The following is a 17,542-nucleotide window of genomic DNA, read 5'->3' on the forward strand; positions in this document are numbered from 1 at the left end:
GGATTGCTGCAGCAGAGCCACAGCTGCCCTCCAACATCTTCCCTTAAGTGTCGGACAGTCCGCCCCTGGCACTGCTGCTGATCAGGAGATGGGTGGGAAACTCTGTCTCTTCAGGAAAAAGCATTCAATCAAAAGATCCTCACAGTGATTAATTGCTACAGCAGTTACAGAAACCTGAAGTGTCCTTGCCCATTATTGTGGAGACCTTCAAATTTTGAAGCCTTTTTTTTGAATTTTTTTTTTCAAATTTTGAAGTCTTTGTTGTTACACTTGGCTACAGAATGCCCATTATCATGCACATGCACACAGCTACAGTAATTAGACCCACACACTGCCCTGCTTCTACATGTTGATTGAACTTCTGCTGTGGTTAATGAGGGTGTGCAGTAAAGAAAGTAACTAGACAGCAACAAGGTCAGCAAGCACAAATCTGTTGTCTCACCACACATGACAGGAAATTTTGTCCCACCTACTGTGTGAATATTTCTTCTATTGTAATCATGTTACAGTGTAGGGCTCATATTTTCAAGTCATGAAAAATAATTTTAATTTAAAAATGTCAGCAAAATTTTCCACATTTTACTGAAATTAATGAAATTACTCTGATGAGAGCTTGTAAAATCAAATGCAAACCAACAGACTAACTTTACAATAAAATACTTTTTAAAGTACTGCTGTCAAAAAGAATTTTTAAAACTCTAAAACTAAGAAAAAATATATATACATGCCTATAAAAATTGTACACATATATGTCTCCATATGTCTCCATACTTCCTCGTAAGGGGGTGTCGAGAGGCAGGAGACCTTTTCTCCATTAACACCAGTGACAGGACCCGCGGGAACGGGGTTAAGCTGAGGCAGGGGAAATTTAGGCTTGACATCAGGAGGGGGTTCTTCACAGAGAGGGTGGTTGCACACTGGAACAGGCTCCCCAGGGAAGTGGTCACTGCACTGAGCCTGTCTGAATATAAGAAGAGATTGGACTGTGCACTTAGTCACATGGTCTGAACTTTTGGGTAGACCTGTGCGGTGTCAAGAGTTGGACTTGATGATCCTCAAGGGTCCCTTCCAACTCAGGATATTCTATGATTCTATGATATGTACATAAATACACTTTTTAATACATGTACTACTTCAAAAAAGGTTGAGGAATTGCACTGATGAAAGAGCAGGATTCAAAGAGAAAGATGGCTTTGGCTCAGCCATTGTAGTATAGGTTATGAGCAAACTGGCCAGCAAAAATCTTTTTCTTAGAGGGGGTGTTTTTCAGAAAAATAATGAAAGGCCAAAAAACTAACTCAGAAGTAAGGTAAAATGGTAAAATGGAAAATAAATAGAATCTAAGATCTTATATTGTGCTTACTATTTTCAGTTCTCTTTATCTATATCAGCTGTAAGCTGTTGAAAGAGTCATTTTCTGCTTATGTGTTTGTAAAACAGAACATGATCTTCCCTTCTGATTGTGCAGATAAAACAGATGTTTCATGCAGATCTTGCTGTCTATTGAGAGGATAGGAAGCAAAAGTCCTTCCCAGAAGCAAATGTTAAATGTCCTAAAAATGTGTTGCAATGTATTAGCTTTTACGTCAATTTACGTGCAAAGTCTCAATGATGCAGGGACCCAGGCAGAAAACAGGCAAGGCTGACTCTAAGTCTTAGATGCACCTTAGACCTCTAAGGTGCATCTCTTTACCATGGCCTTGTTTGCAGCAGAGACAAGACCCATGTGATGGTCACTTCAGGTACATCTGCTTCTTCCATACTGTTTCTTCAGGGAGAGGTATAGGTAGCATGTGTACATCCCACACATGGAAGAACTGGATGAAGCCTTAGAATTGATACATTGTGAAGATAATATTTTGCCACCAGCTATTTTTCTTCGCTGATATTTTGCTGCAGTATTAATAACTGGACCCAGCTGGTAGTAGACTTTCAAAATGACTGTTCAGAAAAGTTTTGAGAGCATGCCCTCAATAAAACTACAACTTGCTTGAATTCGTTATGTAGTAAATGACACCTAAAATCAGATTTGTTGTACTGCTTTCAAAGAGTCAATGGGTAACTATATTATTGTCCATAAATCTTATTCTTCCACATGACTCAAAAGGTACAGACCTATTTTCTTCCTGAAGCTAACAGTCAAAGCAGATGACTAGAAACCAATACTAAATTCTTAATTTACCTCAATGACCATGAACAGAAATACCTTTTCTACCAGCCTATGTGGACATTTACTCACATAATAAATCTGATCATAGCATATTCAGACCAAATGTGCAAGCAAAAATGCCAAATGAAAGCAGGTTCCTACTTACATTTACACTGGATTCCAAACAAACATGCACACACAAAATATACTTGGGGCTTGTACTGGTTAATTTTTTAGAAAGACGTTAAAAGAATGTCTTTTTTAAAAGAAGTTAAATTCCACAGATTTATTTCTTCACACAGTCTTGACAAAGTTGTTGGCACTTGATCAGAAATGTCCATTTACTCATGATCCAGTCAGTATAATATTTCCAAGAGCATTGAGCTGGTTTTACTGACATCTTTGTATTTTCCTTTCTGCTTTGCCCTTAACCACTTTAAATGTTACAGACTATCAATTCTGATAATGCAAAATGTAAAAATGGGAAAATGGGCCCACCTTCTAACCTCTCTGGCCACAGTCAATGTACATCAGTTGAGCTGACATTTGCATTTTCATCTCATCAACATACCTCCATCACCAGATATATCCTAGTGAGAGAGATGTTTAATACTAGGATGGGAATAGCAATATTTTGAGTGTAACATTATTCATACGTGCCTTGTCTTTCCCCAAGAAACTCTTTTTCTACCCATTGACCAGCAACAAGCAGTCCCATATCTATGAAAAAATATTTGTGCCAACATTCTTTGATAAGGGAACAATAGAATTCAAGATCTCACAGGTTACAAAGAAAAAGCAAGGCTATAATGTATGCAAACAGCATCCCTTGATGCATATTTTTAGGTGTATACTGATTGACTTGTCTCAGTGTTTAAAATTAAGTTGCCTTTAGGCAGTCAGGTCTCTTTCAAGAGCTACTGATGATGATATTATTAACCTTTGGTATTGAAATTCTGTTAGTAGTACCTGATTTACTCTGGTAAACAGCATTGCCATCTCTTTCTTAGCCCTGGCCTGTAAAAATGTACAGCTATATGTTTTGTTTATGATTTTTTTTTTTATTTTATTTTTTTTCAGGAGAAGGTACAAATAAAAGCAAACTACTCATCAGACTTATCCTGATACAGACTGTGCATGAGGGATGCATTACAATTTTACCTTCTTTTAAAAGGTGTATTTTTTAAATGTATATTTTTTTTTGAGAAAAAAAAAAAAAAAAAAAAAAAAAGCTATATTAATTGGTTCTAGATAGAGTAAATTGAGCTGTCAGGTAATTCTCTCTCTACCTGCCTTCCCCTGATATATTCACAGAAGGCATTTTTTTAATTAAAAATAATAATAATAAAAATACAGGAATTGTGTCTTTCATCAGGTTTAATTGTGATACAGCTTGTACCAATATAAGATAAGAATTAATTTTAATGAAGTGTAAAAATGACCACAAAGACATCAGTATTCAATCCAATTCAACTTTTGGATACAGGCACCTCTCAGTTCACTGGGAGATGACCTGCCAAATCCCATGTATTCTGGCTGAGGGCTCCAGCTCAGAAAGTCAATAAGCAGGATTTCTTTGCCATGTAGGAGTACAGCATTTCCTTCTCTTCATTCAGATCACATTTTTGTAACTACTTCTGAGCAGATGTTTAGGACACAAACCTTATCAATGCTACAATAGGGAGCTACAATCCCAGTTCTAGAAAGGTGTGCTCTTGTGTACTCACTGCTGACAAAGTATTTTACAGGAACACATTTGACTTTTTACAAGTTTCCTACCATAGCAAACTTTATTCCTGCTGACAGCAGAAGTAATTGTTACGTGCAAAATAAAAATTCATCATTTAAAATTGTTAACTCTGTTTTCTGGCTTCATTTTTGTGCTGAATTACATTTAAATCTGTTCCAGATAAAGTGTTGCTCAAATTACGACTCTTTCTGTTACTGGTGTAAAAATATATATAGGTAAACAGGTAAGGGAAACCAGGCTTTTACCTGATGTAGAAATAGATATTTAAGTTATTAGTGTAGAATAATATTCTTTTCATTGTGGAAATTCCGTAAGAAAAAAAAAAAAGTCAATTTTAGACCTCTTTATTTAAACCAGACATATAGGAATAACAATTAAAAAAATAAAATATATAAAAAAAAAAAAAAGGAAAAAAAAAACACCATCTTAACCTTCTACAGCAAGTGGACAATTTATGTAAATGTACCAACCATTTACCTTTATGCCATTATCCTTGGGCCAAATTATGGAATAATGTGGCTAGTGACAATTCACAATTTATATACACTCTGAAAAAACATTATATGCAGAAGAAGCAGTGTGATTTCCCAGTTCTGCTTTGTGAGTGATGATCCAATTTTAGATGCTCCAGCTACTCACCGCCTACTGCCAGCTCTTGAACAGAACTTGCTACTGCTAATTCAGTTGCACTCAAGTTTGGGCCTTGATTTAAAAGTGACCCTAAAATTAAAATTTCCAGCACCTTATCACTGCTAGAAAAGTTAAGTTTAATCTGTGTAACTTGCGGTGGATCAGATAAGAGAGAGGGAAAAACATGGAACTGTATTGCACTGACTTGGGTAAGACATGGAAGGCTCATTTAGCTCATGTTTTTCTCTTGGCTTCTTCTAGTGGACTAGCATTCCTGTCATCTTCTATTCTTCCTTTCTTTTCCATGACATTGACTTTATCTGGGGCAAGTCATGTGAAGATGTAGGAAATGTTTGCATACTAACGTTATAGAATATTTTGGCATTGTGATAAATTATTAAAATATCTGTAGTTTAAAATGTAAATGCATTCTCATGCATATACACAATCAAAGATATGATGATAGTGCCATAAAATTGCAATTAAATTGTGATTTTAAAGAAAAAGCACAGCATCATCATGAGACAAATGTAAGTCTATTTATTTTCTTGTTTTTAAGAGCGGACTTAGACTGTCTTCTCCACAGATGGAAACAAGTTTAATACTTGTAATCACTAGTCTCTACTACCACTATTAGCTTTTTATTAAAGAGAGGGGTATCAAACAGGTTATCTGACAATATAAGAAGCAGAACTGTACACCTGTTCCACAGAAGAGGACAGGTTTTCCCTGAGATAATATCCAGTGAAAGCAAGGAGAAATGGATGCCAACCACAGATTTAGGGGAAATCCACAGTGCCCAGAAGTGCAAGTTTCAGTCTTATACTTAGATCAGAAAGCAATAAGGCACATTCCATACTAGTTTGGGAGTAATATTCCACTGCGACAGTAAGATATTATCTTTAACACCACCCAACACAGACTTGACAATACCAACATCAGTTGCTTTCACAGGTTCTCTTATTTTTCTCCTTTCATCACCTCCTACACCAAAACAAATGTCCACAGACGTGTTTCCTACAAATTTTCTGAGTAGTCATTTGAGTTTTCTAGTGCTTAGAGAAATAAATTTAATCCAATATTTCCTCATGTGTGTTTACATATTGAACATACTACACACATTGTGTACTGAGTGGTAATATTAGCACGAAACACTTGGTTTACCTGATTTTTTAAAAAATTACAAAACAGAGCATTAAATCTGTGAATAATTAAGATATCCTAGTGATGCATCAGCATGAATAATAGTGCAGACAGCTGTATAACCATTTTGAATCAGTTTGCCACAAGCTCAGCACATGATCACTATGCTATCATTTGTTATTGTACCACTCAGCTTTCCCTTTCCACTTGAAATCTTTACATTCCACTTGGCTATTTTAAAACTGCGTTGGCAAGCTATGTATGTCTGTTGCAAAATAATAGCTTTGTAGTCTGATGCAGCAGCCTGTGCCCAAAACCGAAATGAATTTTACTCAATATAATCTATAATTCTTGACATATCAGGTGCTAGGCTTCAGTACAGTGCTCCTCAGCATTCCCTCTTTGCCCCGTTCATCATGCTTCAGTTTGCTGCCTACTAGATACATTCATTCATTAATCATGGCTTAGAAAATTCTAAGTTTAATAGGACAGACAGCACTTTGGCATAGGGTGCCTTCTGCTTTATGACTGTCAGCAGTATGATGGAGATTTTATCATGGGTAACAGAGACACTACTCACATACCCATAATTTTATTAAGCAATAGCGCAAGTGGTCTCAGTAGACTGAGTAGATCACATATTTACATGAACAGTGAATATTATCTACCTCATCTAAATTAATGCTGAATGAAATAGGGAGCTTAACTAGGTAGAGGTCTGCTCTGGGCAAATAGATCATTTTCCAATCACATAGTCACTTGCACCTAATAATGAGTTGGGGGAGGCGTATGAAGAAAGGTATGAGATCAATTCTAAAGATAGTATCTAGCTCCCCTGAAAGCAAGATATCTTAAAAAAAAAAAAAAAAAAAAAAAAAAAAAAAGAGAGAGAGAGAGAAAGAGAGACAGAGAGACAGACTCTGTCAGTGTTAGTACTGGGGAAACACTGACTAACTTGTTGTTAGCCTCTGAAGAATGATATTCTTTTGCCAATTTTTTCAGGAAAATCTAATAAAATATTGATGAAATGGGTAATAATTTTCCCTGAATGAAGATTAAGTGGAAACACGAGTCTACATGATAGAGAGCTTCTGCATTCATCTCATGTCTGCCTAACTGCAGAAGTCATTGGGAAAAGGCATGTAGCATATATTTCTAAACTGGAGTCTATCTGAAATAGTAATGTCAACTTGTAAGCCCTACAGGAAGTGACAGTCAGTACCAGCTTGTTGCTGCATATTTTTGCAACCACCTATGAAGTCTGACACAGCTAGGAAGTCTTGAGGTAGGATCGAAACCTGTAGTTTCAGAAGAAGTAAAACGGAAGATAATTAATACAAATATTTACATAACAGGTACTGTATTTGAAGGCATAACAATGCACCAGCCTGCGTGCTTGTAACTGTCCAAACCTCCAATGCAAACTGAGTTTTTGACATAGAGTATAATGTTAGAACTAAGGGTGGTGCCTCAGGTTCTCTACAAACTGGAGTAATTCAGTTGAGTGATTTCTACAGAGTACTTGCCATCTGTTGGTGATGACTCAAGCAAAACAAAGCACAGATGGATCTTAGTCCTTTATTATTTTTTTTTTTCTTGAACTCTTCTAAACTTCAGTGGTGATCAGGATGTTTTTCATCTTGGAGGAGTGTATTTTTATAGTGAGTGGCTCCTAGTTTGCAATTATCCACAGCTAATTTTCAAACTACTGAAAGCAATAAATAATGTCATGAGTTTCAGCTTGAGGACAAGTAGTCTTCTTGGAAAAACTTCCAGTCTCTGTAATGCATTCTGAAATGCACTCTGCTGTTTATTGGGGCATAGATCACTCAACTTCTTTCCTCACACATATATTACCTGGTGAATGGGATTTACAACAGCCAGCCTGCTCTGCAGGGAGACTCCTGAATTAGCCAAGACAAATTACCACTAATAAAAAAAGATGCTTATAGAAATTTTACATATTTCCTGAAACCGTACAGCCTTGACGGGAGTCTCTCTATTAGACTGTGATTCACATTCTTAAATGCTCTACTGATGCCCAAGCAATCACTTTGAGTACAGAAAACTGGCTTTTCTTCAAAATTGAAACAAACCTCTCAGTTGTGGTACAATCACCTTTTATTGTTAAAAATGTAAGTAGCTTAAGATAATAGCAAAAACTCTTTCCCTTTAAAGGGAAGATGTGGGCAGTTTACCTTGCCTGGCCATTTATCAAGTGAATGCCAAGGTCTGCTATTGTGTGTTGAACTCATCTTGTAATGAATCCATAATTTGAATACTAGATCACAGTCCTTTGGAGAAATCAACATATCTGAAAGATGAGTCTCAATGCCCCTAAGCAGGACAGGTCATAAGATGCTCCTCTTCTCTCAGTCTGTCTGGGACAAAAAAATGGTAGTCCTTAGAGATGTGGCTAAGAAGCATTACTATGGAAGACTGAGGAACATGCAGAATGTCGTTGCCTGGTGGTGAAGTGTTGTGGGTTTTTTTGAGGACTGTTCTCCAGAATTGAGCCTCTGTAGTAGTGCAGGTACCTTTCTTGTAGCACCTCCTAAATGAAATGATGATCTTTCCTGGACTTCAAGCTAATAATGAGGCTGTTGATGGATTGACTTCTCCCTAAGCTACAAACAAAGCTTAGTTACAGCCAAACAGCATTTATGTCAGATCCACAAGTGCAAAAAAGACAGAGTGGAGATAGGGTACCCAGCCAGGACCCCCTCCCAGGATACAGTTATGCAAACTGGATGTGTGATGCTTAGGTACACTTCTGAGTTCAAATTTAATACCCTTTTCAACATAGGGCTTTGAATTGAATGTGACTTTAAGCTCAGATTCTGAGGCTCAGTTCAGCTGGTTCTCTTCTTCCTTTAACTCCTGAAATTTTAAATTACCTTTCAACTTCTGTCATCTCTATGGATCTACGTACAGAAACATATCAGGTTATAAAGCTGCAAAGGCCTTACTGATACTTTTTACTTTTAGTTTTGACTGTTTCATGTATGTTGGTGATCTGTTAAATTAAATTCTAAGTTGAGCAAACACAAAACACTCCTCTAACACAGTTAATTTACTTGTCTTCAACTAGTTAATGGGCAGTGCTGTTCATTGAGTGCTTTGTGCACATGGACTAACTTTAACTAGACATAATATAATTTAGTATTACTAAATAACCTCATATGGACAAAATGCTACCTGTAATTTCAGTGGTTTATGGCTTTTTTTTTTCCTTAGCTACAAGTCCTGGCATACCAAAACATATTTTTGTAGTAATTAGTCAGATAATTTTGCTACCTTGAGTTAAATTGATTTTCCATAAAGGTTTTCCTGAATTTAAACCTATAATGATTTTAAAAAGCTGTTGTCCTATGTACCTACTGAACTGGGGTAATCACATCGCTTGTGTTAAATACAAAGGGTGGGGCTTTTTCCCCTTTCTTGAATACAACTCAAAATTTCCTATGAAAAACTTTGAGTAGGAAAAGACCTACATAAACGAGAAGCAGAAACATTATGAACACTGAAACTACAGAAAGTAATAAAAATATTTAAGTAGATCTGGTTCAGCAACCTACACTTTCTACCCTGATACAGATTATAAAGCCTAAAAAGCCATATGCAGAATCCATGATGCTGTAAATATACGTTTTTCTACTCAGGATTGTGGCATAAGAAGCAATGCATTTAGAACATACATGTTCAAAATAATTTCTATATGTTTATTAAAAGTATACAATTACCTTCTCACAAGCTGGAAAGGAAGCAATTTTTTACTTTACCTCTGTTCTAATTTGTCTGTTTAAGAATTGTAGGAACAAGAAGGTAGAACCTATAAATTCTGGACCATGCTGCCCAGATGAACTGAAGAGAGATGATAAAACATAGAAATACGGCTAAAGGTCAGGTTTTCATGCCTGAGGCATTTTACTGCTTGTGGCACTGATTCACTGATTTTGAGATGTATCACTGCTATGCTGCTGCTGATGTAACTACACTGATTTCACAAAGCACTGCTAATTTAAAATTGAAGAAAGACACTCCATCCTTATGTAGCACTTTTCAAGCAGAGCAAATATACAGGAGTTAAATCACACAACCCTCCTCAATATATTATCTAGAGGTGTAAAAGGGAGGTATGGTCATAACAGTATTTTTTATTAAAGGTGTTGAGCACCACAAGCTTTCTATGACTTTCTCAGTATGCCCATAAATCTGGCCTTGTGTGATGTAGTAATACTGCTAATCTGGCCTTGTGTGGCTGCAGTAACACTGCTAACTGAGAATAAAGCCTCACATTTTATACGTCTCACTGTTGTGGCTTAGCCAACAGGCATTGAAGGAACAAAACCCAGTGCTCACATACAGCAAGCTCAAGACATCCTTTTTCACAGAGAATGGTTTTGTTGTGGAACGAGTTAAAATGCAATGTCTTAGAATTAGCAAAGGATCTGATGGCTTAGTAGATAGCAGTTCAAGAAGGAAGATGAACATCTAAGTAATTCTCACTTCTCAGTGACATTTTATACAGCTTCAGCCTAATGTACAGCAGAACATTTGTTTTCTGTAAGCTCTTAAAATGTAGAGTGTTTCAAAATAAAGACAGTGGTGTAACTTGTAAGCCACATTCTATGTGCTCTTTGGTTGGTTGGTTGGGTTTTGAAATAAAAACAGAAGAAAATGACACTGATTTCTCTATGAAGAGGCCCCTACAACTTCCACGTTAAACTGAGGAAAGAGTCATTTTTGTTTGTTATTTGCATCCTTATTTTTGTCCTTTGTAATGATGGATCTTTCGAGGAAGTAGAAACTACTATGTTGGACATGGATTTACAAAGTTTACATAAAATAATGCGAGGTGAAATGATTTCATAGGAAAAGTCACCTATGATGTTTTTGCCATAAAACTTAAAACATAATCTTGCTCATGACCTATTCAGGAAATTGGGAAGGCAATATCCAAAAGATTAAAAGACATACCAAGAAAGCATGACTGTGACTCCCAAATACATTTTTACATCAGTAAATTAGATTATCTTTGAAAGGCTCTAGTGTAAGGCATATGTTCTTCTCAAAGTCTTAAATTCAGATCTATAGAATCAATCCACTTTGCAGCAGTATCACACACTAACCTCTTCCATTTCAGGAAGAAAAATAGTGTTGCTAAGGTTTATGTAAATCTCTCACATCTATTCTTTAAAGTACAGAATACAGTGGCAGAGAAAAACACAATATTTATCCCAAAAGCCATGGAGAACAAGAAGATAGAGTGCTTTTTTCCTTTTAACCAAGCCTTCAGTTTTTGATGTATTTTCCGTTTAAGGAGTTTTGAGCATAGCACAGCTGTAATGTACAATGTCAAAAAGCTCAGCTACAGGTTAGTACAGTTTTCTAGTAGTGATAGCATGGGAATGATTTCTAAAAGTGTATACTGAGATCACTGCTGTTGTCTTGACCTTTTTTCTATGTCTGCTGAACAACTATATCTTATGCATAGAATTCTTTCCAGCCTCCTGGATTTCACATCTAGTTTTCATACATACTGGGAGACTGAGAGGAAATCCTGCAATAGGAACACAGAGAATTTGCAAGTATATTGCTTTAAAACCTTTTCAGCTTGACCTTTCATGAAGAATAGTTTAAAGATTGAATTTTCTGGTTGTGAATGCAAAGGTTAATTGTCTTTACTGAATATTATTGATAGGCCCCTAGTAAACGATGATGATTTCTTGCAGGGACATAGGTAGAGAAAGGTGGGATAGAGTAGGTTTTGCATTAATAAGACAAATGCCTTAGTATCCACACAGAGATGTCAGTGTCCCAAGCAGAGACATAAATAAATGAAGTAGACTATGCTAAGAATATGATTGTTATAGAGTACTATACTTCTCATTATGGAATGACTAACTTAAAACAGAAATATAACCACCTACCCAGGCTTATCAGAAGTCCTCCCACACCACATCAAGCCCATGAGTTTCTCTGTCTCCCTCTTTAAAACAGATAAAAAAAAAAATAAATTACAGAATTCTTCCAATTACTAATCTCTTGTTTGATTTAAACAGTGAAGCAATTTACAACCCTGTTATGTTTAAGACCACAAAGCTATTGAATAATCTCTTGTTTAAATTCTCATGGTTTTCTTGTTTGAATTTCTTTATGAAATATTTCATAAATCACATAAATTATCTATCATTGTAAAACCTCATCTGTGGACAGTTTCATGCAGAACTTAAGTAAGCAGTTTTAATTCACTAAGAAAAATAAAACTGGAAAAAGGCTATGAACGTTCTCTCAAAATGAATAAAGAAATTTAGATAATTTGTTACACAATGATTCAGAAATCATATACAGTATTAAAAGTTATTTGCATATTGAAAGTAATAATTTTCAGACACTTAAACATACTATTAAAAATAACATCTTGGGAGTGTAATGATGGTTTTCTCTATATGATAGTTTTCATTCCATCCTAAGAATCCCACTGTTATACATTCAACTACAAATGAACTTTCCTTCAAAAAAGTATCAGAGTGCTTTATAGACTACAGGAAATACTGTCTGCTACTAAGACATACTGTCTGCTACTATCTAATACCACGCTGAAATTGTGGTTGCAAAACAAACATAAGATAAATAGTCAAGAAATATGCTAAAGGAGTTCTAAGTTGAACAATGACTGGACAAACACAAAGAACAAAATCTCCAATGACTTATTCAGCATCAATGAAAATCATACATCAACAGTGGACCAGTAAACACAAAGGCCTCTCCACTTTCCTTGGCAAAACAAACTCGAGACAATTTCAGGAAATTAAATACAAATGCATTAAGGAAAAAAAAAATGAATATATTAAACACAAGTTTGTAAGTTAATTTGTAAAAATTATACACATCTACAAACTACAAAGCTCTATAAAACACATAATATGCAGCCATACAGTTTCAAGTATGTTCAAAATGTAGGCATAGGTAATCACACATAATTTCAGTGAGAGAAAGTACTTGACAACACTACACCTAAGACAGTCCAGCTATGCAATAATTATTTAGTCTCTTTTCAATCCTCCTCCTTTAGAACAAAAGCCCTACAGGCTTGTGAATTAAAAAGTCAGAGGAAAGTTCATGTATGCATCTGAGAGAGCTGAGTCAGATCAAAGGAAAAGCAGAACAGCCCAAAAATCTCTATTACAGAAGTCTCTCTGTTCAGCACTGATCTGTTTCATCAGGAATTTGTGCATGGACTAGTAAGAGGAAACACACCTACCCTCATTAACAGGTGTTGGCACGCATGATGTTTGTTCAGTTTTTCACAAAATGACCTTTCAAAATGGTCAGACACTATTCAGTATTATATATAAATTCAGAATTCATTACAATCAGTGCAATAAATACACACATTTCAAATTGAAATTTAATACCTGATCCGAGACTTATAGAATCTTTATATATCAAATAATATATATTTCCAGTATCGGTATGATATACTATCATTAGAGCCAGCACTTTTGACTTGTAGGAGTAGCAGGGAAGTTATCGTTATTCTTTTTGATGCTTATTTGCATATAGGGAGGAAACCCAGTGTCACCAAGGACACTGTTTCCAACATTCTGGGTAAGTTTCACTGTGTCTCCCCAAAACCGTAGTTGACATTGATCATAGTGATCCTCTGCACAACATAATGTGGCAGAGACTGAGCTGGACACCTCAAGGACCCCAGGTACCCTCTAGCTGCATGCCACAAGTCCCTCTGGCCTGGCAGAGGGACTGCGTTGGCCTAAGGGGTAAGGAGCGGAGCTGTGAAATGACTGAAGTCATTTCAGACCTGAACCTAGCCAGAAACTGATGAAAGCTTTTCATAACTTACAGCGGTGCTGGCACTGCTCTTTATTGTGCCCAAGTGCCGCAGGGTCACCTGATGGGAACTGCTGTAGCTCCCAGGAGCTTTGCCCCCCTCTTTTTCCTGCGGGTGGGAAAGAAGCCGGCCGGTTCGCACTGCGGGAAAACCCAAAACCTCTAGCGTGAGATGCACAGGAGCTGTGCGTCACTGCTCGGCACGGAGAGCCCTGTTCGGGTGGGAAATTTCTTCAGGGTGCGCTTGGTGCCGGGCAGGGAGGCGCTGGGGTGCTGGCCGGCCCTGTGCCACCCCCTGCTGGCCACACGCCCCCCGGCAGCTCTGGTGCCACCGTGCGGCACCCTGCTCGTGGTGGGCACCGCTCGCCAGCAGCCACGGCGCGATGCAAACGCTTGGGAGAGACAGGAAAAGCCTTGTGCCACAGTGGCTTGCCCAAGAAAGTTGCCAAGATTCCAACAGCAGCTACAGCAATGCCTCCCTTTAGAGCTCTCCTCAAAAATTAAAAATAAAATTAAGAAAAAAAGTGCTGATGCCTAGGAGTAGTACCACTTCCCGGCTATGCTGCTTCTTCATTCAAGGTCGCATAGGCTGTACACGTTAGTCTTAATTGCAACGCAGATGACTGCGAGATTAATGGAAGCAAGCCCCTTCCCCTGCAGCAGCTCTGCTCCCAGCGGGATGTGCATCTGGGTCCTTAAGGACAATTCCTACAACATGCCGTGTTCCCATGGCCATATTTTCTTTGACAAGCCTTTAAAAATAACCGGCTAAAACAAAACTTTCCCCCTTAATTGGAGGACCGAGCTCCCGCCGCACCCCCACCAGCCGCTCCCTGTGAATCCCGGCCCGGCTGAGCAGGGAGAGAGCACGGCACTACTGGAAGCGCTCCTCCTCATTTTACCCTTCTCTGTACTGCAATTGGCACATCTACTGCCAAGCAGCTGTCCTCCTGGTGGGCATTTTCTTAGGGGATTTACAGCAAGACTTTGGGGATCGAGGGGCTCGGTCTGGTTGTTCATTTCTGTCCTACAGGCAGGTGGTACTCGAAGATGTGCCTCGCAGAAGGACAGGAGCCCGCGGCAGCCCCTCGGTGCTTCCCGGAGTTTCCCTTCCCGGGCGGAGAGCCCTGCTCGGAGCCGCGGGGATGCCCGAGGGTGTCCCGAGGAGGGTCCCCGCGAGCGCTGCCCCCCTCCCTGCCCTGTTAACCCCTGTCCGGACGGACACAGGGATTTGTCCTTACTATCACGACTGCCCTCTGAGCCCCAGCTCGGGGCTGAGGGGCTGACAGCAGGTGTGGGCAGGATCTCCATCACCGCAAAGGAGCATGCTCAGCGCTCTCAGGCATGCTCTTTCCGCGGGGAGGGAGTCGGAGCTGGGCCGGGCCGGGGAGGGGGATCCTCGCTCTGGCACCGTCCTAACGCAAAGTTTTATTACTCCGGCGGCCCCGGAGCCGGGGGTCGACCCGGCGCCCCCTACCCCGCACCCCTCAGCCCCTTCCTGGGCACGGGGAGGCGACCGGGGCGCTGTGCAGGGGGCGGGCGGAGCTGGGGGGTTCCCCTCGCTCCCGGCGGAGGAGGAGGAAGAGGAGATGCCCAGGCGAGGAAGGCTTCGGAGGCAACTTCTGCGGGGAATTCCGCAGGTCCTCCACCGCCTCCACCCAGGGCGAGCTTTCTGCTTCGCCTGGCGCTGATGCAACGCCGAGAGCACCCGGGAAGCACCACCACCATCATCATCACCACCATCACGACCATCAGCAGCATTAACACTATCACGACAATGCAAACAGCCGCGAAAAGGGGGGCGCCGTGCCGGGCTCCGGCAGCTGCCCTTCGGCGCTTCTCCCTCCCCCTTCCCCGGCTCCGCGCCCCCCGCCCGGGGCTGCGGGAGCTCCGCGCACTGGCAGCAGAAGCGCAGGGCGGGATCCAACCCAAATCCTCCCGGCCGCTCGCCTACCTTGAGCTCCTCCGCGTCCAGGTTTGCGGATCTGTCCATAGAGCGCAACTGAGCGGAGCGGTGCGGGAATCGGGGAAGTTGTGCCAAAAATAATAATGATTTTTTTAGAAAATAATAAATAAATATAAGATAAAGCGGGGGCAGAAAGGAGGGAGAGGGGGGATCTAGTCTCTCAGTTTCCAGCCTAAACTCAGCCTTGTCCTCCAAACCCCGGCGGCTCCCTTCAGTCTCATTCTCCGCGATCACGCCTCCACCGGTTAAAATAAATAAATAAATAAATAAATAAAATAATTCACTTTTTTTTTTTAAAAAAAAAAAAAAAACTCCCTTAAGGATTAAAGCGACAGGTGATCCTTCCCTGGTGAAAGAGCTTCGCGTCCTCTGGCAATGAAAGGAGGAGACAGCAAAAAAAAAAAAAAAAAAATCCACTCAGTTTAAGATTATTTTTTTTTCCTCCTGCAATAAGCTCAGAAGCCGGCGAATCGCTGCATCCCGAGAAAAAATCCGGCTTCCCTGGACAGCATCATGCAGCAAATTTCAAGCAAATGTGTTCAAACTGAAGAGAAGAGTCTCTGATAAAAGCCGTTCTCCGTCATGCCTACTCGGGTAGCTAATTTAGCACCCTGCGAGCGCAAGACAGAGATGAACAATTTCGCTGGCGAGATAACAAAATCCCCCAAGTCCTGCATAGACTCCCAAATTGTTCTGCAGCTGAAGGTATTCTTTCAATAATACTAATTAAAATAATAATAATAAAGTCTGTAGGGGACAGTCTTCTTTGAAGGTTACGCTAAAAGAGTTGGGAGGAAAACAGGAGGTGGGTCTCTTGCAGAAGAGAAAGGAGAGAGAGAGCTTTCCCCCTTCTTTCCTGTTTTACTATCCTTCGCCGCCAGGTGACTGCCTTCCCTCCTCTCTCTCTCTCTCTCTCTCTCTCCCCGCGGCCCGCACGGGGGGGATTTCTCCGGCTCCCCCAAAGCAGCGCCTCCTCCCCCGGCCCCGGCTCTTAACGCCGGCAGCCGCCAGCGCCGCCCCGCCGCGGCCCCGGGGGCGGGCACGGCTCCCGCTCGCACCCCGCGGCCCCGGGATGCTCAAGCTGTCCCTGCAGCTCCCACCTCTGTAAGGAGCCTCGTGTAGAGCTCCCTGTGCGTGTACACCTCTCCCTATATTACACACAGATCTCATTGTTTATGGTGTATGTATATGTTATGTATTCGGGGACTCCACGAGTGTCTGACTTAACAAAGTGATGTGAAACTCCCTAGGCTGAGGTTGGGAGGTGTGTGGGTTTTGTTCAGCTGTTGGGTATCAGTAAAGCACTGCACTTTTGGTGGAGCAGAATTTCTGATGGCACGCAGGTTAAGTCCACATCTCCCTTAGAGCATCACTTTGCTAATGTCCTTTTCCAAAGGATTCGCTGGCCTACAGCTCTCATTGACACCAAAAAAGTGACAAAATGAGATTTAAAAATTCAAATTGCTCCCCACAAAGATCTTGATTTTGCCAGGCTCCTTTGTCATAAATCTGACTGTCACTTGCAGTTTTGGAGAGCAAGGCTATGATATATTTTTTTTTTTTTTGTCTCCAGATTTCGGTCTTTTGGGGGCTTTATTTATTAACTCCATGAATGGCAAATTCAACACTAACACTTTCTAGTACTATCACCTCCTCCTCTTAGGCATTTTTCATGCTTCGTTAGATAGAGTTAGTATTCATGATTATTTAACACAAATAAATCTCATAGCTCAAATTGCATACTGTGCTTCCAGTTCAATACAGATTTGTTTTCAGCTTCCGACACTGCAAGGTTAACAGAAGCTTAAGCCCTGGGTGACGGCCAGTGATAGCCATTTCTGAAGACTGAATATAGCCTTTGTCTTCTAGAATACTCTACAGATGCAAGGCAGACACAGTCAAATTACATTTCTCCTCTTAGCACAAATTGTGCATGACTTACAGGTTTGTTGTGAATGCACTGTAAATATCATTATTATCATTAAATCTGGAACAGCAATATGTAAAGATTAAAGGCTTGGCCTGGTGTTCCAGTTTGAGCCAACAGAAT

The 17,542-nt window shown here is 40.0% G+C and overlaps 1 protein-coding gene across 3 annotated transcripts in view; it reads right to left on the reverse strand.

The window, feature by feature from the left end:
- SGCZ (sarcoglycan zeta) overlaps positions 1 to 15,519 on the reverse strand; it is a gene marked incomplete at both ends in the record, with an annotated part of 444,952 nt that extends 429,433 nt beyond the window's left edge. For all 3 annotated transcript variants that reach the window (XM_082759042.1, XM_082759043.1, XM_082759041.1), the window contains one exon: positions 15,481 to 15,519. In XM_082759042.1, the coding sequence (XP_082615168.1) occupies positions 15,481 to 15,519 (39 nt within the window). The remainder of the gene's footprint in view (positions 1 to 15,480) is intronic.
- Positions 15,520 to 17,542: the final 2,023 nt, after the last annotated feature.

The sequence above is a fragment of the Aythya marila genome, assembly GCF_965140915.1.
Source record: "Aythya marila genome assembly, chromosome: 4".
Classification (NCBI taxonomy): domain Eukaryota; kingdom Metazoa; phylum Chordata; class Aves; order Anseriformes; family Anatidae; genus Aythya; species Aythya marila.